The 27,990-nt window shown below is 47.8% G+C and overlaps 1 protein-coding gene across 1 annotated transcript; it reads right to left on the bottom strand.

The window, feature by feature from the left end:
• LOC309654071 (uncharacterized protein) lies at positions 1-26,662 on the bottom strand. Its single transcript, XM_082448235.1, has 5 exons — positions 23,459-26,662; positions 17,832-17,920; positions 16,851-16,897; positions 12,130-12,270; positions 1-3,520 (listed from the first exon to the last, which is right to left on the bottom strand). Exons 1-4 carry the CDS (start codon positions 23,483-23,485, stop codon positions 12,155-12,157), a joined length of 279 nt encoding a protein of 92 aa, XP_082304361.1. The 5' UTR covers positions 23,486-26,662; the 3' UTR covers positions 1-3,520; positions 12,130-12,154.
• Positions 26,663-27,990: the final 1,328 nt, after the last annotated feature.

Here is a 27,990-nt window from a genome sequence, read left to right as displayed (position 1 = left end):
TGACAGTTCTGTGGTTCAGAAGTCCAACGTGGGTCTCACTGGGCTAGAATCAAGGGGTTGGCAGGGCTGTGTTCCTTTCTGGAAGCTCCAGGGGAGAATCCATTTCCTTGTCCTTTCCAGCTTCTAGAGGCCACCACATTACCGGCTCATGGCCCTCTTCCCCCGGCTCAAAGGCCAGCAGTGTCAGACGGAGTTCTCACCCTGCCTCGCTCTGAGCTCCCTTCTGCCTCCCTCTTCCCCTTTTAAGGACCTTAATGATTACATTGAGTCCATCTGGGTAATCCAGGATAACTTCCCGTCTTAAGGTCAGCTGATTAGCAACCTTAATTCCCCTTCGCCTGTAAAAACACATTCACAGGTTCTGGGGATCAGGACATGGACGTCTTGGGGCCACTCTTGTGCCTGCCATGCTTTCCCATGAGCTTTGTGACAACCCAGTTGTGATGGGAGACGAACTGGGGACCTGAAAGCTCAGGAGCTGAGCTAGGCGTCAGCAGAAGAAAACTGCAGCTGGCAATTCTCCCGGGATGGAGCCTTTGTAAGATAAACGCAGAGAAGGAAGGTTTAGGACTTTAAAGGATTTGTATGCGCCTCCCTCACCTAATCACACACAGGGTGTGTTTCCCAGAAAGTGGAAATGTTATGCAGGATCAGGAAGGGTAAGTTCTTTCCAGGGCCAGAGGCATAGTGTCTGGAATGAGGCAGAAGTTTAAAAGCTAACCTGTTATGAAGTTGGCCAAGAGCAGAGAAGAGCAAAGCTTCCCGACCCTGCCCCCACTGCACACAGGCTTGTGTAATTCTGAGCTGCTCCAGAGAGGCTCTCCAGTTCAGCCAGCAGGTGGGCATCATAGAAACTTCAACTTGAAAGGACAGGTTTGGAATGGAAATAGTCTCGCAACCTGTCTCCCTGTCTTCTGCTCTGCCTCCACCTCCCTGCTGCCCCAGAGATCTTTCTGAAAGCAAACCTGGCACATGAGTCCAGCTCAAGCCCTGCAGTGGCTTCATGTACCCTTCAGAATAAGGAAGGGCTTTTAAGCCCCTTTGCAACCCCGGTCTGCCCTTCCCTGCAAGCAGCTCTCTTTCCTGAAAACATGACCATCTTTACAGTTTCAAGGCCTCTGGAATAAACTCCCCTTCCTTCTCTTTCCAGAAAACTCTAACTCAAGACCAAATATCACTCCCCCAGGGCTTCCCACAGCAGCTGAATGGCGCCTCCTCTCCCTGTTCATGGTTCGATTCTCCCACTGGGCTGAGCATCCGGGGGACAGAGAGGGGTCATTTTCCTGTATTTCCCCAGGACCTACTGAGCAAGGGGCTGGGCACAGTGGATGCTCTGGAAATGTTTGTCACATGAAGAAGGATTATAGAAGGTTGACGGTTTCCCGGTTCCCTAGGAATTAGGAATTTGGAAGTAGAATCTGAATGTTTCATTAATGTATGAAATTGGACTAAGTCCACAATTAAAAGAAAAATCATGTTGGCAGTTCTGATAGATTGCTGGCACTCATGGCCACAGTTAATGGCCCCCCTGTAGGCATCCCCCTTCCTACATGGCTTCACGACTCCTCCCATTATGAAGCGGAGTGTCCTTTCTCACCCCCGAAATCGGAGCTGGACTTGTGACTTGCTTTGGGCCAACAGAGTGTAGCCGAATTGTGCCATTTCAAGTCCAGGCCTCTGGGGGTCTTGAATGCTTCTGCTCTTCACTTAGGACCCCTGCTTCAGCTATGAGAGCAGTCCAGCTAGAAGAAGAGAGAACAAGCCTGGGCTAGTCTGAGAAGGAGAACTGATTCATCCCACCTAACAGAGAACAAGCCTGGGCTAGTCTGAGGAGAACTGATTCATCCCACCTGAGGCCATGCTTGATCGACCAGCCCCCAGCTCATCCACCAACTGACCCCAGAGTAAGCCCAGCTGAGTTAAGCCAAGCCTGGCCCAGATCATCAGAACCACCCATCCAACCTACAGTCACATGAGCAATAAGAAATGGTTGTTGTTTGAAGCCACTAAAATTGGGAGATTTTCTTACACAGCATTATTGTTGCAATAGATAACTGATACGGGACAGCTGATGGCTGAGAAGCAAATGAGAAATGAGTTCCTGGCTGTTATGGGAGTGGAAAGGGGGGAGTCAAGAGAATCTATTCTCTTTATTACTTTAACTATTAAAGTTTCACGCTAGGGAAAATGAGGCCCTTTCATCCTTTGATCTTCATGCACTAAGACTGCTTTTCGTTTGCTTTTTCCTGGAGTTCACTTGGGGACTGGAAGCAGGAATGGACTCCAGCGTAATATTTTCCTGAGTGGAAATAATTAATCCAATGCTTCCTGAAATAAGGAAGCCATCTGAGACCTATTTTTTTGAACCTGCCTGATGGATCTGGTATTTGCATTCTGGATGCTAGTTTCAGGAAGAAGTTATGGGCCTGGTGGAAAAGATCACTTGAGGAAGGCTGTGTTTGGAACATCATAACAAAAACAAAGATAAGAGCCAATCTGACCCTGTAGTTTTGACAGAAGTGGAAGTGAGAAACAGGTCAGGAACCGTGGGCCTGGAATCTGATGGAGGAGTGTGGGGTGGCGATGGTCAGCTGGAATCATCCTGAAGGCCTGGAGGTGTGGTTATCAATTCAGCACATCCTGAGCACATTTCTGTCTGCTTCAGATAGATTTGGCTTCACTCCTAACACTTCCTCATAACTCACTGGGCCTGATTCAAGGCTCATTTGGGAATTGCCCCAAAGCACACTTCAGAATTTTTCCTAACAAAGATGAGGAAGGAGGACAGAGGGATTGCTCTGCCCCTGAAATGTATCCACCACTCTAAGCCCAGCTCAAATCTCACTGCTTCCCTGGCTTCCTAACTGGAAGGACTCTCTCCCTCCTCTGAATCCCACTAAGAGTTCCTGAGGGCTGCCAGGCACAACATCTCTGCTAGCCTGACATGTAACACGAGTGTTTTCTAACTTTCCAAACCTTGAAATTTGTCTTCACTACTTCAGGTGCAAATGCTCAGCATTTAAACTAGCTGAGTAAACTTTATTTTTTCATTTGAAGTTTTTAATTTTCCTTAAGTTGATAAGACAATTTCAATGAAGTTTCACAAATAACACTCAGATGTAACCAAATAATTGTAGTTTCTTTTTGTTAAATAATTGAATTGCTTTTCCTTACAAACTCCCATTCAACATATGGTGAGGAACTAACATAAATCAATTTTTTTTTAAGGATAAGTGTCTAGTCTTTCAGATAGCTTGGCTCCTTCTTTTTTTATTGAGGTATAGTTGATTTACAGTAGTACATAAATTTCAGGTGTACAACATAGTGATTCACATTTTTTAAAGATTATATAAAATTTTAAAGATTAAGGGCGAACTTGGGAACCCAACACCACATATAACATTGCTTCCATGGGAAATGCGTTCTCTGTTCTGAAACAGCCAGCCTGCAACTGACCTTCCATTGAGGCATCAGTCATTTCCAAAGTGGTCATCTTCAAGCAAAGGAGAAGTACATCCGCCTGCAGGGTTTTTAATGTTCATTAAGAAATGCATTCAAAGATGGTTTGCATGATTTATCGGTCACTCTAGTTCAATTCACTCCTTTGACCAGAATTTTCCCCAACCTCTGATCCAAGGTTTCCTCCCTTTCCTCCTTCTCACACACCTCAGCTCTTTGCTTTCTCAAGTGTTCTGACTATGGGAGGGCCATAGTGTAGAATCATTATATGTTCCACAACAGTGGTGGCCTCATGTGATCGCCTGCTCTTCCCACCTGGGTCCACGGGAGTCCACAGGCCACTGAGAGTGCTCCCTCCTGGGAAGGGTCCGTGGGGCAGTGAGGGAGGGAACAAGGGTGGAGACACTCGGGTGCAGCCAGCAGACCAGTCAAAGCCAGGCTGGCAGTCAACCGTTGACAGATGTCAGACCTCAACAACTACTTTACCATGATTTTTCTCTTTCAATTCTTCTTGTTTATTTTTAAATAAAAAATAAATATGGAAATAAGGAAATTTTCAAACATACAAAAGTAGGAACATATAACGAACCCCCTGTCACCTAGCTTCAAAAATTGTCTATATATGGCCAATCTCATTTTATCTATACCTCCACTCATTTCCCTCCCTCTTAATTATTTGGAAATAAATCCCAAGTATCGGGGCTTCCCTGGTGGTGCAGTGGTTGAGAGTCTGCTTGCTAATGCAGGGGACATGGGTTCGAGCCCTGGTCTGGGAAGATCCCACATGCCGCGGAGCAACTAGGCCTGTGAGCCACAACTGCTGAGCCTGCGCGTCTGGAGCCTGTGCTCCACAACAAGAGAGGCCGCGATAGTGAGAGGCCCACGCACCACGATGAAGAGTGGCCCCCACTTGCTGCAGCTAGAGGAAGCCCTCGCACAGAAACAAAGACCCGACACAGCCCAAAAAATAAATAAATAATTAAATAATTAATTAAAGGTGCTAATAATTAAAAAATAAATAAAATAAAATAAAAATGATCTGACCATCAAATAGCCAAGGCTCGCAGGGAAATCGCTGTCCTCTCCACCTGTGACTTCTGTAAAAAAAAAAAAAAAAAAAAAAATCCCAAGTATCATATCATTTTTTTCCTGTAAATATCTCAGCAATTCTAAAAGACAAGGACTCTTTAAAAAAAACAAAAAAACAAAAAAAACCAACAACACAACCCAAAATATTATTAACAAATCTGAAAAGATTCAGTGCAATCTATATCAAAATTCTAATGGCATTTTTCACAGACATTTTTTTAAAATCCTAAAATTTGCATGCAATGACAAAAGACAGAATAGCCAAAACTATCCTGATCAAGAAGAACAAAGCTGGAGGTACCAAACCTCCTGATTTCAAACTATATTACAAAGCTATATTAATCAAAGCAGTATGGTACTGGCATAAAAACAGACACATAGACCAATGGAACAGAATCAGGAGCACAGAAATAAGCTCACGCACACACAATCAACTAATATTTGACAAAGGAGCCAAGAATACTCAATGGGGAAATGAGAGTTTCTTCAATAAATAGTGTTAGGACAACTAGATAACCACACACAGAACCCCTATCTTATACCACTCACAAAAAAATTAACTCAAAATGGATTACAGACTTAAATGTAAGACCTCAAACTGTGAAACTCCTAGAAGAAAACATAGGGAAAAAGTTCCTTGACATGTGTCTTAGCAACAGTTTTTTTTGATACAACACCAAAAGTACAAACAACAAAAACAAACATCAATAAGTGGGACTCCATCAAACTAAAAAGCTTCTAACCAGCAAAACAAAATAGTAACAAAATCAAAGGCAACCTATGGAATGAGAGAAAATGTTTATAAACCATATATTGGATAAGGGGTTAATATCCAAAATATACAAAGAACTCATACAGCTCAATAGCAAAAGAAAAATATGATTAAAAAATGGGCAGGGGACCTAAATAGACATTTTTCCAAAGAAGACATGCAAATTCCAACAGGTACATGAAAAGATGCTCAACATCGCTAATCATCAGGGAAATGCAAATCAAAACCACAATGAGGTATCACCTCGCGCCTGTCAGACTGGCTTTTATCAAAAAAGACGAAATATACTGGGACTTCCCTGGTGGTCCAGTGGTTAAGACTCTGTGCTTCCACTGCAGGGAGCCCAGGTTCGATCCCTGGTCGGGGAACTAAGATACTGCATGCCGCGTGGTGCGGCCAACAGTGTGGAGGTTCCTCAGAAAACTAAAAATAGAATTACTGTATATGATCCAGCAATCCCACTACTGGGCATATACCCAGAGAAAACCATAATTCAAAAAGACACATGCACCCCAATGTTCATTGCAGCACTACTTACAATAGCCAGGTCATAGAAGCAACCTAAATGCCCACTGACAGACGAATGGATAAAGAAGATGTGGTACATATATACAATGGAATATTACTCAGCCATAAAAAGGAACAAAATTGGGTCATTTGCAGAGATGTGGATGGATCTAGAGACTCTCATACAGAGTGAAGTAAGTCAGAAAGAGAAAAACAAATATCGTCTATTAACACGTATATGTGGAACCTAGAAAAATGGTACAGATGAACCGGTTTGCAGGGCAGAAATTGAGACACAGATGTAGAGAACAAACGTATGGACACCAAGCGGGGAAAGCGGCAGGGAGGAGGGTGATGGTGTGATGAATTGGGAGATTGGGATTGACATGTATACACTGATGTGTATAAAATGGATGACTAATAAGAACCTGTATAAAAAAATAAATTAAATAAATAAATTTTTAAAAAAGAAAAATAATTAATTTTTTAAATCTACATAAAAAAAAGACAAGAGGTAAGTGTTAGCAAGGATGTGGAAAAAAGACCTTGTGCACTGTTGGTGAGAATGTAAATTGGTGCAGCCACTATGGAAAACAGTATGGAGGTTCCTCAAAAGATTAAAAATAGAAATACCATACGATCTAGCAATCCCGCTTCTGGCTATATATCCAAAGGGAATGAAGTTAGGATCTCAAAGAGGTATCTGCACTCCCATGTTCATTACAGTATTACTCAGAATAGCCAAGACATGGAAACAACCTAAATATCTGTTGATGAATGAATAAAGAAGATGTGGTATATTTTATTTTTATAAATTTATTTTTGGCTGCGTTGGGTCTTCGTTGCTGCACGCGGGCTTTCTCTAGTTGCGGTGAGAGGGGGCTACTCTTCGTTGTGGTGCACGTGCTTCTCATTGCGGTGGCTTCTCTTGTTGCAGAGCATGGGCTCTAGGCACACGGGCTTCAGTAGTTGTGGCTCGCGGGCTCTAGAGCACAGGCTCAGTAGTTGTGGTGCACGGGCTTAGTTGCTCCACGGCATGTGGGATCTTCCGAGACAAGGGCTTGAACCCGTGTCCCCTGCATTGGCAGGCGGATTCTTAACCACTGCGCCACCAGGGAAGCCCCAGATGTGGTATATTTATACAATGGAATATTATCCAGCCATAAGAAGAAGGAACTCTTGCCATTTGGGACAATAGGGATGGACCTTGAGGGCATTATGCTAAGTGAAATAAGTCAGACAGAGAAAGAGAAATACTGTGAGATTTTACTTATATGTGGAATCTAAAAAGACCAAACTTGTAGAAACAGAGAGCAGAATGGTGGTTACCAGGTGCTGGGGGCACGGGAGATGGGGAGTTGCTGGTCAAAGTGTACAAACTTCCAGTTAGAAAATGAATAAGCTCTGGGGATCTAACACACCGCATCATGACTATAGATAACGATACTGTACTATATACTTGAAAGCTGCTAAGAGAGTAGATCGTAAATGTTCTCAAGACAAAAAAGAAATGGCAATCATATGACATGATGGAGGTGTTAGCTAACACTATGGTGGTAATCACATTGCATTATGTAAGTGTATCAAATCAACTCTGCAGAACTGAAATTTACAGTGTTAGATGCCAATTATATCTCAATAAAGCTGGGGAAAAATCTGAATAATAATAATGCCTCAATATTATCAAATACCCAGTCAGTGTTCAAATTTCCAAAGTGTCATATGCCCTAATTCTTTTAAACAGGTTATTTGACTCAGGATCAGGTAACTTCCACACAGAGCAACTGGTTGATTTGTCTCTTTTAATCTGTGTGTTCCCCCGTGGTCTCTTTTTCTTTTTTCCTTTGGAATTCATTTGTTGAAGTAACTGAGTTGTTTGTTCAGTACAGTTTCCTGCAGTCTGGACTACTTCCCCGTGGTGTCATTTTACACGTTTCTCTGCCTCTCTGTTTCCTGTAAGTTTGTGTTGGAGCTATGGGCTTGACTGGACTCAGGTTCCCTTTTTTTTTTTTTGGCAAAGCTCCTTCACAGGCGGTGGAGCCTCCTTCTTCCAAAGGAGGGTCATGTTTGGTTGTCTCTCTTTTGACCATATTAGCCATCACTGCTGCTTAGTGCTTAGATATTCAATCATTAGGCTGCCCATGTTTTTTCCTTAATTGAGATATAATTCACACACTATAAAATTCACCATTTTAAAGTGTACAATTCAGTGGGTTTCTAGTATATTCACAAGGTTGTGAAACCATCATCACTATCTAATTCCAGAACATTTTCACCACCCGCAAAACAAAGCCCCTTCCCATTAGCAGTCACTCCCCATTCTCCCCTAACCCCAGGTCCTGGCAACCACTAATCTACTTTCTACCTCTATCGATTTTCCTATTCTAGACATTTCATATAAATGGATTCAAGTGTGGTCTTTTGCGACTGGCATATTCACTCAGCTCAGTGTTTTCAAGGTCCATCCATGTTGTAGATGTATCGGTACTTCATCCCTTTTTATTCTGAAATAATAAGCCATTGTATGGACAGACCACATTTTGTTTATTCATTCATCAGCTGATGGACATTTGGGTTGTTTCTAATTTTGGGCCATTATAAATAATGGTGCTATGCATATCCATGTACAAGTTTTTGGATGGATGTATGTTTTCATTTTTCTTGAGTACAGACCTAGGAGTAGAACTGCTGGGTCATACGATGACTCTATGTTTAACATTTTGAGTGACTGCCAGACTGTTTCCCACAGCTGGTGCACCATTTTACATTCCCGGGAGCAGCGTATGAGGGTTCTGATCTCTCCACATCCTTTTTTTTTTTTTTTTTTAATTATTTATTTATTTTTATTTTTGGCTGTGTTGGGTCTTCGTTTCTGTGCGAGGGCTTTCTCCAGTTGCGGCAAGCAGGGGCCACTCTTCATCGCGGTGCGCGGGCCTCTCACTGTCACGGCCTCTCTTGTTGTGGAGCACAGGCTCCAGACGCGCAGGCTCAGTAGTTGTGGCTCACGGGCCCAGTTGCTCCGCAGCATGTGGGATCTTCCCAGACCAGGGCTCGAACCCGTGTCCCCTGCATTGGCAGGCAGATTCTCAACCACTGCGCCACCAGGGAAGCCCTCTCCACATCCTTAACAACACTTGTTACTGTCGTCTTTTTGATTATGGCCCTCCTGGTGGGTGTGAAGTGCTCATGGGTTTTGAATAACTCCTTACCCAGGCTGGGGTTGCACACACTCAGCATTAAAGCTCAAACACACCGTGTTTTCGAGGCAGGCAGGTAGCGCTGGTTCCCACATGCACGCTCCTTGCCGCGCTCCTGTGGTACGTGCTGCGGGGAATAAAAGCTGAATAAGACACAACATCTGCCCTCGAGGCGCTCAAGGTCCAGTCCAGGAGATGTGAACTAGCTCTTCTGTTGGCAGGAACAGAGGCCCCAGCAAGTGGGCTCCAGTAAACGGAAGGTTTGCTGCAAGACCTCCTTGGGGGTCTCACAAATGAGGACAAGAATCGGGTCTCTCTCTCTCTCTGCCCCCAACCCCATCCATCCTCCTCACTCTCCTGCCTCTGCTCACTGCCTCTCTCAGTTTACCCACAGCCTCTGTACCCCCATCTCCCAATTTTGACTGACAAGTGGCTCCAGGCTCCACGTGGTCCCTCTACCCAGGCATCAGTCATGGTCACCTAATGGCTCAGTCTCAATTCTCCATCCCACACTCTCCAGTGGGCACGTGTTTCTGTGCCAGGCCCCAGAGGCCCATGAAGGGTCCCCTGATCCATCCAGCTGTGGCCAGGGAGAGGAGCAGGGGCCTGCGGGATGAGAGAGAGCCTTCCAGCCCCTGCGGTCAGGGCAGACGCTGCCACATCAGGGGCAGGTGAGGTCTCTGCTAGGCCTTCAATAACTAGGAATTAGAAAGATGGAGAAGAGGGGCCTTTTATTCCAGGTACGAAGGTGCAAAGTGACACGATGCTCTCAAGACCCAATGGGTGCGTGGTTTTGGAGAGAGGGAGAAGTGGAAAAGAACAGAGAGGCGGCCTTTGTTGCATGGTTTGGGGTCATGATCGTTAAGCTGGAGAGCATGGTCCTATTGTACAGATCAGTGATTTTCTAACTTATTTTTAGCAACAGACACCTTTCGTTGCCACATCAAATATTACCCAGAAGCTTCATGCATGAATCCAAGGAGAAAGAAGGGCCGCTCTGGTCAGAGCAGAGGTGGGGAGAACAAAGTGGCTTGTCCAGGCTCCCTCCATCACCTCTGTCCCCTCATCCTCACCTCAAGGTCCCCCCACCAATTCCTGGAGCTCTGCAGAACAAGGACAACCTCTGACGGGCCCTGGGCAGCTACGGGAGGGTTGCTGCAGAAGAATCAGAGGGTCATTTGAAAAGGGAAAGGATTGAGCAGGCTAAGAAGAAGGGCAGGGAGCCTAGGACCATGGAGAGGCGACCACAGAGATGGACAGGCTTTAAGAAGAAAGATGGCACAGGATTTGGTACAGTTTGAGGGAAAAGGAGAATCCTCGTTAAGGGTGGTTCTGAGCCTCAGAGACTGTGGATGAACCACGTGTGGCAGGGGACCCGGGGGGAGAGGAAGGTGACAAGCCTGCAGACATGCTGAGTTGGCAGCAATGGCAAATAAAAAACCCAGAAAAACAGGTTACTCCATAAGCTGCTGAGCAAAAGCGGGGTCCCCACTGCTGCCCTGAGGGGCAGAGCAAGGCCAGCCTTCCCAGAGGTTCCACTGTCTTGGGAAATACCTAATCCAAGCAATTGGCTGAGGGCTGTCTTGGTTGGGGCAGGGAGGTTTAAGGCCTGATGAGAAGTTAGAGTTAATTAAACCATACCAAATTACAGTAAAACCTCATTACTTCAGTCTTGGTTAATTAAAAATAGTGACTATTTCAAAGCCACTGCTAGGCCCCAACCAACCAGACGCCTTTTTTTTACTGTTTAATAAAAGTGCTGAGATAAGCCGAACCTGGTAAATGCAAAATCCAGTGGGGGGTTGGAGAATTTTTCTTTTTGTTCTTTGGATTTCAAATTAATACGGTTTTATTGTAGACAAAGTTCAGGTACCTGTATGCAGCGATGCCAGCAGGATGCCAACTGCCAAGCAATAGAGCTCTAAAATAATTAATTTTTCTCCTTGGCCTGTCAACCTCATACGCCTAGAACTATAGATCCTGGAGTTTTTCCCCCAGAAAATCTTCTTTGTGTATTAGGAGAATCCAGCCCATGCACACAAAACCAATTTTTGAAAAGTACTACTCAGTCCATCAACTATTTATTTTAAAAACAATTAGTCAGTAGTTAGCTACTGTCTTCAAAATAGAGCACTGACCAGGTGTCCAGTTCTAGGTGGGAGACCCTGGCAGGGACCAGGCGACGCCTACACGGCCAGTGCTTCCTGACCAGCTTTGGCATTTGTTCCGGCCCTGCCCTGCTCAGGGACTTTGTGGAGCTTGCTGCAGCTGGTCTCAGGGCCTGGAATTCACCTTGCTGTCTGGCTGGCCCTGCCCAAGCCCCCAGGGCTCCCTGTGCCAGGCCCAGATGCATGCATCAGAGCTCCACAAGGTGCAGGACCTGGTGAGTTTGCTCACCTATCTTCCCAAACTGGAGCCCCAGCCTGGGCACAGCACAGACCATGACTCTTTAGGAGACAGGGGACTCGCTCAGAAGGGTGACTGTCACTTTCAAACCATATACAGTCACATAGAAACAAATGAACATGTTTGAAATTTGAAAATTCATGATTTTCTCTTTGGTGAAAATAGCTACTTTAAGAAGACAGGTAGGGCTTCCCTGGTGGCGCAGTGGTTGAGAATCCGCTTGCCAACGCAGGGGACACGGGTTCTGAGCCCTGGTCCGGGAAGATCCCACATGCCGCAGAGCAACTAAGCCCGTGCGTCACAACTACTGAGCCTGCGCTCTAGAGCCCGCGTACCACAACTACTGAAGCCTGTGCACCTAGAGCCCGTGCTCCGCAGTGAGAGAAGCCACCACAATGAGAAGCCTGCGCACCGCAACAAAGAGTGGCCCCCGCTCGCCACAACTAGAGAAAGCCCGCGTGCAGCAGTGAAGACCCAATGCAGCCAAAAGTAAAATAAATTTATTAATAAAAAAAGAGGACAGGCACAAATTATTCTGGGAAAAGGGATTTATCACTGAAAGAAGCAGTCTTAGCTTCTTCTATCCTTACTGCTTCTTCCCCGTTAGTCTGTGTAACTCAGTGTATTCGTTTGCCAGGGCTGTCATATCAAAGGACCACAGACAGGGCGGGCTTCAACAACAGAAAGTTATTTTCTCACCGTTCTGGAGGCTAGAAGTCCAAGATCAAGGTGTCAGCAGGGTTGGTTTCTCCTGAGGCCTCTCTCCTTGGCTTGCAGATGGCTGTCTTCTCCCTATGTCTTCATAGAGTCTTCCCTCTGTGTATCTTGTCTCCAAACTCCCTCATCTCATAAGAACACAGTCATATTAGATTGGGGTCTCAACTAATGACCTCATTTTACCTTAATTATCCCTGTAAAGAACCTGTCTCCAAATACAGTCATGTTCCGAGGTACTGGGGATTGGGATTTCAACTTATGAATTTTGTGGGGGGGGTCACAAGTCAGCCCATAATACTTGGGAGCTGGCATCATCTGTACACAGACTAGAATTTAGATTTAATACCCTGAAGGCCCTTTGAGTTATCAATGATATGCAAGACATATAAAAATATTCCAAGCCCTTTAAATCCCAATTATTAAGTAAAAATAAATATTTCTACAGTGTATAGAGGTTATGCCATGTTTATTAATCTTATTTGTTGATAATCTACTTTTATGTTTTCTTACAGAACAACTGTTTCTGACATGTTATGCTTCCACATAAGAGTGCTGTGCAGAAGGAAAAATTTTCTGAGTTATACTATAGTATAGTAATGATACTTGAATGCAAATTCTGTTATGAACTTCCTTTGTAACTATATTTAAATGTCATAGCAATTATTTTTATATGACATTTAAAAATACTCATTTTTCATTCTTTACAGATCTTGTGTGGTAGTTATAAAAATAACTGGACACCTGTCAGCGTAAGACAAGAGGTTGGTAAAAAAAAAGAAAAGGTATCTCAAGCTGTAATCCACAAAGTTTGTCACACCACTTTATACTTTCTTCAACACAGCTTAGGATCTCTGCCCAGCACCCCACATCCCTTCCGGCAAATTCTCCAATACTGACTATTCATTGTACAAAGGGCTAAGGTTTCAGAGAAAATAAAAACTAAAACACGCTGTTTGAGAGCTTTGGGCCCTCCCTCACTGAGGTGGGTCCTTGCCGACAGGTCAAAGTTCAGCAATCGGCACTCCGAGGTGCACTCAGCACTCAGCCTGAGGTCCTGCCTGGCCCCTCCGTAGGAAGTCAGCCTCCATCCTGCCCCTGGATCTGCTTCCTTGGGCTACAGGCAGCCGGCACTGCCCTACAGCCTGTGCTTCTCTGACTCCTACCCCGACCCGTTGCCTAGTTCTGACTTCTCAGAGGTTGTTAAGCAGACTCCTTCTGCTTCGCCTGCTCTTTGAAGGTAATCCTGGGCACATCACACTTGGGATTGTGTGTTCCCTGTGTGGACATCACCACTCAAGGCTCTGCCTGCCTCATTACTTCCCTCCGTCAGGAAGGACCCATCTCTTCACATTTCAAAGTCTGGGGCCTTGGTTTGACTTCCTGTTTCTCCCGAGTGTCAGGACCCTGACACTGCCTGCATTTGCAGAGTGTGTGACAGACACCCTTGGAGCCAAGGTGGAGCCAAACTGGAGACTTCCTGGGCTCCTGGCTCCTGCCCACCACGCCCATCCTAGGAACATCCAAACTCCAAGAACCAGGTTAGCAACGGAGAGGACTGTGTCCATCAACAGTGTGAGAAATGTTGTTTATTACCCACTTTGCTCCCCTCCTCTCTCCAGTTCCAAAGCTTTCCAAGTCCCTGACGCTGTACAGAGGCCATGGGTAGATTGTACAAAGCTGCCTGCCAGGCCCTCAATCCGGTCAAACCATGGCTCTGCCCTTGCATGACTGCTGACCCCCCTTCACCTTCAACCCAGACCCAGCACCTCTCCCCGCCACCTCCTCAGGCCAAAAGGGACCTTCATTAAAGAACTTCACCCTTGCTCCCTGCACCTCTAGACAAGGAAGCACAACCTTTTCAGAAACAGATCAAATTATATTAAAAGATCTGGGACTTCCCTGGTGGCGCAGTGGTCAAGAATCCGCCTGCCAATGCAGGGGACACGGGTTTGATCCCTGGTCTGGGAAGATCCCACATGCCGCGGAGCAACTAAGCCCGTGCGCCACAACTACTGAGCCTGTGCACTGCAACAACTGAGCCCACATGCCACAACTACTGAAGCCCGCATGCTGCAACTACTGAAGCCCGTGTGCCTAGAGCCCGTGCTCCATAACAAGAGAGGCCATTGCAATGAGAAGCCCATGCACCACAACGAAGAGTAGCCCCCGCTTGCCGCAACTAGAGAAAGCCTGCGCAGCAACGAAGACCCAAGGCAGCCAAAAATATATGTATAAATAAATAAAAGAAACTTAAAAAAAAAAGATCTAACAATCAAGATATTTTAAATAGTTACAAAGTACAAAGCATATCTTTGCTAAATAGATGGATTAGTAAATGCACAGGAGCTGACTGAGTTCCTTATTCACAGAGCAGCTCTGGACATCAGGAGAGCATGAGCAATGGCTGGGCATGGCCACAGCCTCATTAGACTTACCAGGTCATTTGAGTGACTTAATGAAAAGCAGCCACTCCTCTGGGCTGCATCTTCCCATTCTGGTCTGAGTTGAGCTGTTGGGTACGCAGCTGTTGTGCAATGGTGCTACCTGGTGGTCCTTCGTGGAATAACCACTGTAGTGGCTGCTCTCCCATCACTGAGTTCCTGAGACTGAAATGTCTGATTGCTTCCCTGTGGTCCACTGTCTACCCGTGTGTCACCACAAATGAAAGGCGTGAACATTGGCATTCCCCTCTCTTGCTTTTATTTCTCTGAAAAATGAAATCGCCCAGTTATCTTCACTGATACATTATGGGAAGAACAGGGGATTAAAATTAGGAGATTCAGGCTCATATCCCACTTAGCCAACCTGCTTATTACAGGACTTGGAAAAGTTACTCAGCGCTCTTAGCTACCTTTTCCTTATCTGGAGAGCAAAGATAATAGTAGGATTCTTGTGGGGATGATATGATGATATACATAACACTGTGAGCACAGTGTCTGGTCCAGGAGAGGTGATCAAAATCAAGCACACCTAAGCTGTAGAGTCCTAAGCCATGGTGATGCATTCCTGAAGGAGGCTTAGCTGGTTCTGTCTTCAGTGGCTGGAATGTAATTGTCTCTTGGTCAAGTCCTACCCATTTGCTGGCTGTGGCTAAAGTTGTAATGGAGGGTGTGTCCCAGCAGGTGAGTAACTGCTTAGAGCCGGGTGGACACAGTTTGGGGCAGTGCCCACCATCTGACACTGGTCCCACCGAGTATGCAAATGGTGAGGCGGGTATCTCTGTAAACTCTGACTCAAGGCCAAGTGGCAGTTGAAGTAACTAAACCCTCTAAGCCTTGGTTTCTTTGTGAAATGAGGCTAATGTAACAAGGTGAGCAATTTAGTAAAACAAAAAAATTGGTCTTTGGGGTTTGGTTTGGTTTCAGCCCTGTGGGTGTGGGGTAGAAGTGGCATTTGCTAATGCTTTTGCTCTGAATTCCCAAAGGAAGAATAGAGCGTCTTCTTTCCCCTTCCCCGCTTCCCATTCTGGGAAGCAGAGGTCATTCTGGGGTTTCTGAAAGGGTGCACTCTCTCACCTACCCACCCCAAGTAAAGAGCTGTTATGTTTTAGGCCCCTGGGGCGGGGGAGAGGGAGTCATCTGTGTGGTTCCAGAGGGAAGGGGGGATGAGAGTGGCGGCTCCAGTCGAAGAGGGGAGTCGACTGTGCCAGGGGAGACGGGGGCACAGGGGTTGTGGTCTCAGCAAAAGGGGAGGAGTCGCGTCGGGGTGGGCTGGCCACGACTGCCCGCAGGGACAGGGCATGAAGATCCGGGGGCTGCACCAGGACTCGATGGCGCCGCTGCCCCCAGGGACCAAGACGACTGAAGAGCCAGTCTCGGCAGTGCCATGGTGACCTGAGGCCCAGAGCTCCACTTCCTTGGACCCCAGGGAGCAGAAAAGGTCCTCGCACACAACCGAAGGGGTTTCCTTCCGAGCCTGGGAGCTAGGAAACGGACGGAAACTGCTAACTGTTGCGCCTGGAGGTCGCGGAGCGGATCCACACCCACTGCCCTGACGCCGCAACCTGGGCCCCGCAGTACCGCTCAGGGCCCGCCGCTCTGTCCTGGCCGCGCCGGGTTCGCGTTCCAGGCTCTGGACGCAGAGGCCCCACGCACGAGGAGGAGCGCGGGGAAAAGAACTTTTACGACCCACTTCCTGAGGCGCTGCGGGCAGGAACTACTTTTTCATAATCAAGAAATTCTGGCTTCGGGGCCCACATCTGTAGTGGGAACGTTGGCCGGTCAACACGCATCCTCCGGGCGGCCCTGAACCAGGTGCGGAGGAGAAAAGCATCCTCTGAGTCAGAGAGAGAACGCCGGGGCCACCTTCAGGGGCTCAGCTCACGACAGGGGTGCCTGTCCCTCTACGGGGAAGTCCCCTCCCCCTCACTTCAGTCCGAAGGTGCAGTGACACCTGCCCCTCCAGGCCTCAAGGGCGTGGCCTCCCTCCTCCCAGGAGAGGGGCTTCTGGCAGTTCCTGGGGGCTCAGGCCAGCCCTCCTGCCCTTTTATTCTCAGCGCCTCGGCCATACCGCCGCCCGACTCTGGAGCTCTCTGAGCCCCTCCGCTTTAGTACTAGGTGTGCTGTGGTGTGAGGAGGGGCCTCTCACAGCTCCCCAGCCGCTAACTTCCCCCATTCAGGTCCCAGTGCGCCCCAAAGTGTCCCAGAAGAAAAGTGAACTCTGTCTCAGAAACACTGAAAAACCACCAAAGGACGTGAACTCACCTTCATCATTTGGGAAACAGGCATAGTTCTGTTTGTTCCGCAGCACGCTTTTCACCACCGGGAACGGAGAACAGAGAAGAGTTCTGAGAATCACGTTAGAAGAGGAGCCCCGCTCTCCCCACTTGCCTCGGGCAGGGAGGGCCAGGACCCCAAGCCCCTTCCCACAGTCGCACCCTGCTGAGGGCTTCAAGCGTCTTCCCATTACCCCATGACTCACAGATCCCACATGTGAAAGAGACCCTGAAAGAGATCTCCCTTTTGACAAATGAAGAAACTGAAGAACAGAGAGGTTATGGGCTTTGCACACAGCAAGTTAGTGGCAGAGCCGGGATAGTTCCTCTGCGCCTGGGCCAGTGTGCTTGTGCTACAGGCTCTGGCACGGTGATTCTCAGCTCCTGCAGCCTATTAGAATCACCTGGGGTGCTCTAACCCGCCCCCTACCACTGCCCAGGCCCCGCCAATTAAATCAATTAAATCGGACCCTCGGGACTTCCCTGGTTGCGCAGTGGTTGAGAATCTGCCTGCCAATGCAGGGGACACGGGTTCGATCCCTGGTCCGGGAAGATCCCACATGCCATGGAGCAACTAAGCCCATGTGCCACTACTACTGAGCATGCGCTCTAGGGCCCATGAGACACAGCTACTGAGGCCCACACACCTAGAGTCCGTGCTCCGCAACAAGAGAGGCCACCACAATGAGAACCCATGCACTGCAGCAAAGGGTGGCGCCTGCTCGCTGCAACTAGAGAAAGCCCACACACAGCAACGAAGACCCAACACAGCGAAAAATAAATAATAAAAAAAAATTAAAAAAAAAAAGAATCGGACCCTCTGGGGGCAGCCGCTGGGGGGTTGGCAGTTGTAAAAGTTCCCCTAGTGATTCCCTGTGCATCCGGAGTGGAGACCCCTCTAGATTCAGGCATGGGGCTTCCACCCTAGCTCCAGATTGTGTGGCTGTGTGATCTGAAGAAAGTCACTTACCTTTCCGAGTCCCATTTGCAAACTGCTATGGAATGATGCCCATCTTCCTGATTAAGAGCAAACAGAAGGCTCAGGACACCAGAGCTCCCCTGGAGACCAAAGAACAGGCATCATGAGATGTGACGGAATATGGAAAGATTTTTATAAGCTTGGTGGACTGTGGTTATTAGATTCAAAAGAATGGTTTTCTGGCGAAGGAAATCCAAAAAAGAGGGGATGTATGTATACGTAGAGCTGATTCACTTTACTGTACAGGAGAAACTAACACAACACTGTAAAGCAACTATACTCCAATAAAAATTAACTATAAAAAATGATTTTCTGTTTCTACAAGGAATCCGAAAAAACAGGTGATGGCCATTCTTTACTAGAACCCTATCTGGAATAAGCCTTTCCGTAACCACTTTCAGAAACCACTTTTGAGCAGTGAGGCCACAGCACAGTGGCAGGCACACAGTAGGTCCTCAGTGAATGTTGGCTTAGTGAATGCAAATGGGGTGGGAGGCCAGTGTCTTTGAATGCACCCTGCTATGTTAAAAAGCCTGTCAGAATAGCCCTCGGCCTCCTGTGGAGGGCCCCTGAGTCCAGGCCAGGCTGGTGAACACAGCTGTGCCCGCAGAAGTGCAGCCTCGTGGCCTCTTGGGGCCTGCCACACCCTGCGGGACAGGGAAGCACTCCCAACGTGCCAGGAGAGCCAAGGCAGCCCTGGCTTTGTGGTTCAGAGAAGGTCAGAAGGATCATTTTCTTCGGAAAAAAATATTCATTAAAGCAGATCTTTCCCTCTTAGCAAAAAAAAAAAAAACACAACAAACAAACAAGTAATTTCCTCTAGCAGTCTTAGCCAACATTTTTTGGCAAATCATCACTGGACCAGGGAGACCTGAGGGGCATGAGTGATCACTGTGGCAAAGGGTCAACTGAAGAACAAAACAGCAGGCAATAGGGAGACACGGTGGGTTCTTGGGTACGGGAGGGGCCTGGTAAACCCAGGGCTAGAGGGCGGATGGGAGAGGGTGGTAGAGCAGAACCTCAGCAAGCTACTAGGGCCTTGGCTCCCTAATTGTAGGAAATCGCTGAGTCCTGTCATCACTTGGGCCACCTGCCCCTCTGACAGCTCCAAACTTCCACCCCGAGACCCCCTCCCCCTGAGTCCAAATGCTTCGCTGTATGGTTTGTCTTACAGACAAGTTGCTGAGCATAAGACAGTGTGTGCCCAGCCAGCCACGGGCCATCCCATTTCTTTTGTGCCAAGCCTTGGGACCAGAGGACCTCCTCATCTTGGAAGATCCTGTGAATGGTGGCAGTTGTCATCTTTCTAGGAAACCTGTGGTAATGATAATAATAATAATAATCATAACTGCCACTTACAGAGAATATCCATGTGACGCTGAATCCTTTCAGGTCCTCACCCTGACCTCACCTTGGTCACTCTTCCCTTGTTCACTCTTCCCCAGGGCCCTGGCCTGATGCTGTTCTTGAACTTGAGAGGCAGGTTCCTACCTCAGGACATTTGTACTTGCTGTTCCAGATCCCTGGGATGCTCTTCCCCTCAGTGTCCTCAGGGCTCCCTCCCTGACTTCATTCAGGTCCCTGATGAAATATCACCTTCTCTCTAACACAGCTCCCACCCACCCTCTCTCCTTCTTGATTTTTTTTCACCTACCACTCCTGACATATATGTTTCTTCGCCCGTTTGGCTCCAGCCACCTCACCCTTGTTTATGAGCTGCTGGGAACAGGGACTTGATTTTGTCACCACTCCTTTCCCAGAGCTTATTGCTGGCTGGACTGTCACAGGCATGTAGAGGACTTCTGTGGAGTAAACAATAGCGGGGCAGGCACATGAGAGTCACCCAGTCCTACATCGGTAAACAGACCTCGGTAAACACCAACCCTCTGAAACCCAGAGGCGGAGGTGGTGACCTTAAGGGTCCTTGCAGCTCCAGGACTCATGGCTCAGTGGGGTGAGAATACAGTGGGAGTCTGTACAGCCCTCTGGATCTTTGCACGGCGGCTCCTTTCTTTAGGACACAGGCCCTGGCACCTCCCCAGCGTGGGAAACGCCTTATTCCCATGGTTACGAGGGCCTCCTGCCTCTCCCCCCCACCACTGGAGACCAGCAGGTCCTGGCCACCTGTGTCCACCTGCCAGCCCCTCTCAGCGCACCGCCTGCATTATTTCCTCTCTGGCACTTTCCTCTATTTGCAATCACCTCTCTTCTGTATTTGTTTACTTGTTTAGAGTCTGTCTTTCCATCTAGAGCAGAGCTGTTCCTCAGAAATATAATACAAGGTACAAACATGAGCCACACAAGTGATTTTACATGTTTCAATAGCCACATTAAAAAAAGAAGAAATAGGAAATACTATTTTTAAAAACTTTTTTTCTTTAACCCAATATATCTAAAAGATACATAATCACGACATGCGATCCATATAAAGTACAGGATGTTTTACATTCCTTTTCTCTTACTAAGTCTTGGAAATTCCGTGTGTTTTTTACGCTCACAGCGCATCTCATTTCAGATTTAGCCACACTTCCGATGCTCAGTGGCACACCTAGGGGTAGGGACCTGGGCTCTCCTGCTTGCACTGGGTCCCCGAGCCCAGAGAGGAGCACTCAGGAGGCAGAGCAGGTGTTCAGAACATTCCTACTGATGAGAGAAAGTAAGTGTCGGTGCGTGGGTTAATCCCTGGGTATTCTTGGAGCAGGGGCTGGTGGAGCAGATGCGTGTATATGTGTGTGTGAGTGAGTGTACCTGTGCGCAAGAGAGTTTGGGTCTCTGGAATCGACCAACCTTGGGTCAATCCTTCCTCTGGCACTTCCTTGGGCCTTGGTTTTTAATTTTTCTGTGAAAGTGAGGATGGAGGTACCTTCTTACCACATAGTGTAGTTGAGAGGATTAAATAGATAAATAGATAGTGCATGTAAAAGCATAGGGCACTAGCCGGGTAAATAGAAACTTCCTTTTCTCCCTCCCTCCCGCCCTTCCTTCCTTCCCAGCTCACAGGGCTGTTGTGAAAATCAAATGAGACAATGCCGTGATAGAGCACAGAAAACTACAGCCCTGTGTGACGGCTGCATCACTCACTCATCCAGTGGTTGCCTCGTGGACGGAGGGCCCATCGCATGCCGGCCCCGTGGGCACAGTTCACGCTGAATCTGCAGCCCCTAGCGTGGTGCCTATGCTGACTTAACAGGTGTTCAGTGTAAATGTTTACTGAGAGAATGGGTGGGTGGGTTCTGGGGAGGTTGTAGCCTCTGCAGCTGTCAGTGCTTCCGCAAGCCACAGGAAGGCTCCACCTGTGGGAGAACCTGGACGGGGAGGGGGGAGGGTGAGGGGTGGGGGGAGGAGGGGAGGGGAGGAGGGGTGGCGGAGGGGAGGGAGGGGTGGGGGAGAGGGAGGAGGGGACGGGAGGGGTGGGGTGGGGGAGAGGGAGGAGGGGTGGGGTGGGGGAGGGGAGGGGGAAGGGGAGGGGAGGGGGAAGGGGAGGGGGAGCCCCCCCCCCCCCCCCGTGAGGCTGCACCGTTCTGGAGCCCAGGCCTGTGAGCTCCCTCCCACCTGTGTCCCCAGACCCGGGCAGCGGTTTGGTGAGGGCACAATCCGCAGGACTGCTCACCCTCCCCGCTGAAAGCGGGGTGGGCTCTTCTGAGGGCAGATCCCATCCTCCATTCTCGAAACATTTCTGCGCGAATAGACGCCTCAGGCGTCGGCTGTTTGTCTTTGGAAATGAGTAAAAGGCATCGCCCAGATTTGTTTCTAAAATGGGCCTGGAAAATGTTCAGGGAAAGATTTATTTTTGCAACCGGGCTTCTGCCAGGCACAGATTGTATATCTTCTGTGAAAACGTCCTGGCTGATGAGAGGAGAGAGCCGAGAAGCAAGGCTGGTGTTGAGGTCCACGGCCGTGTCTGGACGGGGCTGGGCGCCCGGCCCACGGAGGCCGGTTCGGGCTGCACAGGGCTTGGCCTGAGCACTTCCCTCCCATCGAGGAGCCCCCTCTCACTGCAGGGAATGGGGCCACCCCGCTGCACCCACAGCTGCCCCGACAGCTCTTGTGCAACGTCCAGTGGAGACCGGATCGCGGGGCACGTGATCCCATTTCACACGCACCAGGAGAGCCTCTGTGTCAGGAGCCCGCGGCCCCGGCGTCCGAGGCCGAGCTCCGGGATGCCCACCGTCTCCCGCGGGAGCGGGCCGCTAGGTCCGCACGAGGATCTTCCGGGGTAGGAGGGAGCCAGACGCAGAATAGAAGGCGGTACCTCAGGGGCCTCGAACCCTCAAGGGCTCCATCAACAACCACGAGGGCGGCCAAACTGAGTTCCCTCACCTCCTAGTAGCTCATGATAAAAACTACCAGGTATCGGGGAGGCCCGGGGAGAGCAGCCGGCAGAGTGCCCACCCCACCCTGCCCTCCCCTGGGCCCCGGCCTCCTCCCCAGCTCTTCCGGGTACCTGGCTACGGGGGTGCATACGCTTTGCCCAGGTTCTTGCCCACAATTGGGGAGCCCCACGTGTGTGCCCTTGGCCGGTGGCTTCTCCTCTGTTCTTCAAGATCTCGACCCCGTAATCCATGGACCCTTGGGCTTCACAGGGACTGTAGCCGCTTCCCACTGTCCCCCCCACCGGCTGTCCTCGCTGTGCGTGGGCAGCCCCAATAACCTCTGCCTCCCTGCCTTCCTCCCAACCATGTGTGTCCTCCTTGGGTTTCCACACACAGTCCTGCTTCCCACCCACCCTGCACTCTGGGAAGGCAGCGAGGGGGGTCTGTAAGCTGTTTTCAAGATTTCAAAAAGCCCAGAGGAAATCATACATTTACCTCAATGAGGTTCCCAGACTAAATAAAACATTACGTTTATTTGCTTTGGGCTGGAGTCATATCAACTCCGTGTGGTAACAGTGGTTATCTTGACTGATCAGAAACACTGATTGGCAGCAATATGTCTTTGATGAATAAAACTCAAAGGACAAATTATTATTCAATAAATGTAGTTTGTTGGGTAGATAAAAGCTTTCGAAACATGGAATCCCTTGAGGAAAGAACTAAAAAGGATCTTTCGCGGTGAAAGGCGTGGGGACCTCTGATCTACACGAATGTCATACTTTCATTAAAGCACAGCACACACATTTTCCCATAGGCCTTTGATGCCAGATTTCTCATTAGCGAATGTGACTTTACAGCATTTCTACAAATAATACATTGTTCATGCCAGCTTTTCCCAAAGTGTGGTTCACCAAACCCTGCTAATAGGTGTTCCTTTGGAGTTCATAGGAAAGGGTCCATGATCAAAAAGGTTTTGGGAAAAACTAGCTAAACAATGTTAAACCATTTATTATGGAATTTTTCAGAGCTCTCAATAGGTGACACGAATTGAGAATCTCCACGAGGGACACAGTGTGCGCCATTCCTGGCAGTTGGTCAGGGATCCATTTTTTTTTGACGCACATTCTCAAGTAAGTGTTCCACAGAGCACACTTTGGAACCCATGAGTTTATGATGACAAAGATGACCCAACAGCCCCGTGACAGCCGTAAGGGTGGACAAAAATAAAGAGGAGAAAGATGGATGAAGAGACAGTGGAGGGTAGAAGGTGGGGAGCCAGCGCCAGAGCGGGAGGGATGGACATACCAGCAATGGCAGCACTTCTGGAATCATCTCTCTGCTCTCTCCCTGCTCCCTCTGCAGAATGGAGATGGAAGACAGGTACGAAACAGGGGTGGCTGACAGGCCGTGTTATCCCAGGGCCCTGGATTCAGAGGAATAGCTCAAGTGACTTGGGGAATTTTGCTTAGTTGCTTAATTTGATTTCCAGCCCTCATCGTGTTTTCTCCCGTGAAAGTAGCAGGAAGCAGGGAGTTTATGAGAAGTGTGTCAACAGCCTTCAGTGAAACCCACTTAATAGGATCCTACCTGACTCCTCATCTCTGCAGGCCCTCCGAGTTCCCTCTTCCTTCCTCCGGGGCCACCCCAGCACCTACATGTAGACCCACACAAAGCCGCCTCTAGGCTTGCCCCAGAACAAATGACATGATTCTCAGTGTGCAGTTACAGTGTGGCTCTGAGACATGTCCAGATGCAACATGAAAATTAGGTGACATCCAGACGTTTTCCCAAATGTGAAGACTCTAGAAGAACTCAGAGAAGGCCAGTATGGAAAAGGAGAAGTGGTCTTGTGAAGACTTCTCCAGGAAAATGCACAGACATGTGGCTAAATCTGCTTTCTGCATCTCCTTTGCAAAGAGAGCAAATGGAACACCTAATCAGGAGAGAGGAGACAGTGCCTTGCAGGCAGCTGAGTGGGGAAGGAAGAGGGAGAGAAGCAAAAAGGAAAAGGATGCACTTTTAGCTCCTATAATATGCCAGGTCCTTTCACCCATGTTCTTTTATCTCATCCTCAGAGATTCCCAGTGAAGTAGATTTATTACCTCCATTTTACAAATGAGAAAACCAAGGCTCGGTAAGATCCATGGATAATTAATTAATGATCTGTAGCCCAAAGTCCCACAAGCTCCCCCTATGCTCTGCTGCCTCTAGGAATTCAGGAGACCTGACTTGGTTTAAGCAAAGTGATTGCCCAGTCAAGAATTCAAAAAGAAGACTCTGAAAGACACAGCTGAGAAACTGTGAGGAGGGCCGTTTCAGGAGGAAGCCGAGAGGTTCATCCCTGTTTCTTGCCTCCCCAGTGTCAGGGGCAGAGAGTGTGAGGCAGTGACAAACCAGCAAGAAACCCAGGCTGACCCCTAAGGAGCTGGCCAGAGAAGAGACCACTGGCCATCTGGGCTGTGATGCTTGAACCAGCACAGTCTCAACAGCAAGAACATGGTGGATGAATTCCTAAACCTGTGATTGGAAATGATTGAAAAGTTTCATCAGAATCTAGAAATGATTTCCATTTGTGCTTTCTAATTGTGTAGAACTTTGAATTTTGCATGGAAATTTCGAATCTCTTTTCTCTTTTTACTCATGTTAACAGTCCTGGGAGGTGAGGGGTGGATAAGCAAGTTATTAGTGTTTCCACTTGACAGATAAGGAAAGTAGGGCTCAGAGAAGTAGGGGGAAAGGCATCCTTTATGCCTGACAACTGGTAAATGACAATTCATTACTTTTCTACACCTCTTGATACAGTACAATATCTAATCTAGAAACACCCCTAAGATGAGCTATTCAGTGACTTGAATTGTAGTTAACATCTGTGGCAGAACGAGCACCAGAACTTGAGTTTCCTGGCACCAAGAGCCAGAGTACCCCTTCCTGCCATCCCATTTCTAGATTCAACACAAGAAGTCACCTTCCTGGGCTTCCCTGGTGGCGCAGTGGTTGAGAATCTGCCTGCCAATGCAGGGGACACGGGTTCGAGCCCTGGTCTGGGAAGATCCCACATGCCACGGAGCAACTAGGCCCGTGAGCCACAACTACCGAGCCTGCGCGTCTGGAGCCTGTGCTCTGCAATGAGAGGCCGCGACAGTGAGAGGCCCGCGCACCACGATGAAGAGTGGCCCGCACCTGCCACAACTAGAGAAAGCCCTCGCACAGAAACGAAGACCCAACACAGCCAAAAAGTAAATAAATTAAATAAATAAATAAACAAATAAATAAAAAAAAAATTAAAAAAAAAAATGTCACCTTCCACAGATTTCCAAGGCTTTACACTCCAAAATGGCATCCAGTCTCTGGAAATACTTTCCGGTGTACTGAGAGATGGTCACCAAAAGTCACACTGACCAGGGTATGGTGACTTCACGCCCAAGCTATCTGCAACCCAGGAGGTGTCTGGAATTTACCCGGCGGTCTTCTGGAACCACAAGCAGATGACTGTTTAGTAAATTAGCCACCAGCGTTAATGGGAAATTTAACACCAGTGCTTCTTCCCAGTGACCTCATTTGTTGAGTCAGACTTAATTCTATCACAATCCTCTGAGCTCAAGGATCCAAGTCACTGGATGGCGTGCTTCTGAGGCATTCTCAGACTGGGTACTACACTTGATCGCCTTAAGGGACAGGGCAAAAATTCTATCATTCAACAGTTGCTGGGTTTCAGTGACATATCCGTTTGGCTGCCCTGCCCCCCGCTTTTTTTTTTTTTTTTTTTTTTTACACAGTGAATTCAGCCAGGTACTTTGGAATGCAGACATTAATTCATCATTAATTATCAGATAATGTTGTCATCAAATGTTGGTAAGGTTGAGTGATGCTGAAATATTATTCTGAGAAGAGCATTCTAAAATCTCTGCTAGGGACGAGCAGCCAGTTTAGGGCAGTTAAACTTACGGGCGCTGTGCTTTCTGCTTGTTATTGACACGGCTTCCATGCTGTGGGAATAGAAATGGGCTGATCATATAATTCATTATTATGTTCCCCTGGTGACAGAGACAATGGGCATTTTAAGACAGGAGAATAGAGAGTTTTAGAGTTATCAAGTCACTGGTTAAGATAAGAAAAAGAAACAAGAAGGTCAGTTAAAATAAATAAGCCCTTTGGAGCCCACATCAGGCAAACAATTCTTTTTAATTAAGGAAGAAATTTAAAGCACGACAGAAGAGAAAGGGGGCTTAAAGACAATTTCTGTCAGTGTGAGGTATTTTCAGGAAAGAATTAGGGCAACTAAGGATTATTATTTTCTTAAGCTTTTGATTGAAATCTCAGACTTTTATCCGTTCTGCAGTTAGAAAATCAAGAGACAAATGGCTCAACCTCCAGAGGGGGAACCAAAGGCCGGAAATCACCTGGAGCTGTTGAAATTCTTGGGGCAAAGTCAGTGGGAAGGAGGGAGCTGCTCAGCCAACACACTGAGTAATCCTACTTCCTCCTCCTTAGCTTCATGTCTTGGCCACATGGCACATCAGATAATTGTTTTTTTGGCCTTGCCACGTGTCTTGTGGATCAGGGATTGAACCCAGGCCCTCGGCAGTGAAAGCGCCGAGTCCTGACCACTGGACCGCCAGGGAATGCCCAACATCAAATAACTTTTGACTCTGCACTTTCCCTCTAGAATTTTCTCCATCAAGGTTGCCCTCTCCCAGGGGGTTAACTCAAGCCTTCATCCCTGCAGGCATGAGTTTCGGGGACCGCTAAGGGACAGGGCTCTCGTCTCTCTGGCAGCAGAGTGAATTCCTCAGAGCAAAGACCATTCTTTGTCTTTACCAACAAACCCGCACATAGAGGGTGCCAGTCTCAGCTCTTGAACCATACAGGTAGTTTAGCTCCCTGCCAGGTAAAAAGACCTCACTAAAGTCTCCAGCATTAAAAAAAACGAAAAAACTTTTTCTATTTTACCATTGGGAAAAAAATCTCTTGGCTGTGTAGGAGTACTCTCTTAAGCCCCTACCACGGAGTGTTACACACCACTGAAAAGAATAAGATCTCTATCTGCTCAAGCAGAGGGATTTTCTTGGTGTATTTATTGTTCAGGGAGCAAAACAAGTGGCAGAGAATTGTACACTGTGTGAGGCAACTTTTGTAAAACAAACAGGGACAGAAAAGGAGTGACACCCTTTACGTGTGAATTTGTTTGAATGCACAAGGAGAAAAGGGCAAGTTTTTAATAACTGTTACCTTGGGTTACAGGCGTAGGTAAAGGGACCGAGAGACGTAAGAAAACACGTTTTGGGGAAAGCGCTTATAAACAAAGACAAGAAATGCACGAATTAGGGTAGTCATTACAGGTGTTCATACAGGGGTTAAAACGAAAAACAAAAACAACTTGGAGTTCAGCCCTGGAGTTTCATTTTAGCAGATGCAAACCACTCTATATAAGATAAACAACAAGGTCCCACTGTAGAGCACGGGGAGCTATAGTCAGTATCCTGTGATAAACCGTAATGGAGAAGAATATGAAAAAGAGTGCATATATAGATGTATAACTGAGTCACTCTGCTGTACACCAGAAACTAACACAGCATTGTAAATCCAACTTTACTTCAATTAAAAAAAAAAAAAAAGACAAAAGAGAGTCACTGTGGTACAACCACACATTGCAATTCCTCCTGCGCATAGATGAAGACAGAGAGAAGTTGGGGTAGAGCCCTCCGGGTGGTGGTGGTGAGACAGATTTCCCCCCCCTCCCCCTGCTCCTCTCCCTTCCCCCCAGCCCTCCTTCTGCACTTCCTCCCCTGCCTCACCTCCTCCAGGAAACTGGGCCGGGCTGTGGTATGGCTTGCTCT

Source organism: Balaenoptera physalus, assembly GCF_965194825.1.
Source record: "Balaenoptera physalus genome assembly, chromosome: 2".
Taxonomy (NCBI): domain Eukaryota; kingdom Metazoa; phylum Chordata; class Mammalia; order Artiodactyla; family Balaenopteridae; genus Balaenoptera; species Balaenoptera physalus.
This window is presented reverse-complemented; position numbering and strand designations above follow the sequence as displayed.

Excerpts from the sequence above, each read along its gene's own strand:
- LOC309654071 (XM_082448235.1), bottom strand. The coding sequence starts at position 23,485 with ATGATTCCAGAAGTGCTGCCATTGCTG. Across the intron at positions 17,921-23,458 it reads CAGAAGTGCTGCCATTGCTG|GGGAGCTCTGGTGTCCTGAG; the intron begins GTATGTCCATCC and ends TTTGGTCTCCAG. Across the intron at positions 12,271-16,850 it reads CTGTTTCCCAAATGATGAAG|GGAGTTTGGAGACAAGATAC; the intron begins GTGAGTTCACGT and ends TTATGAGATGAG.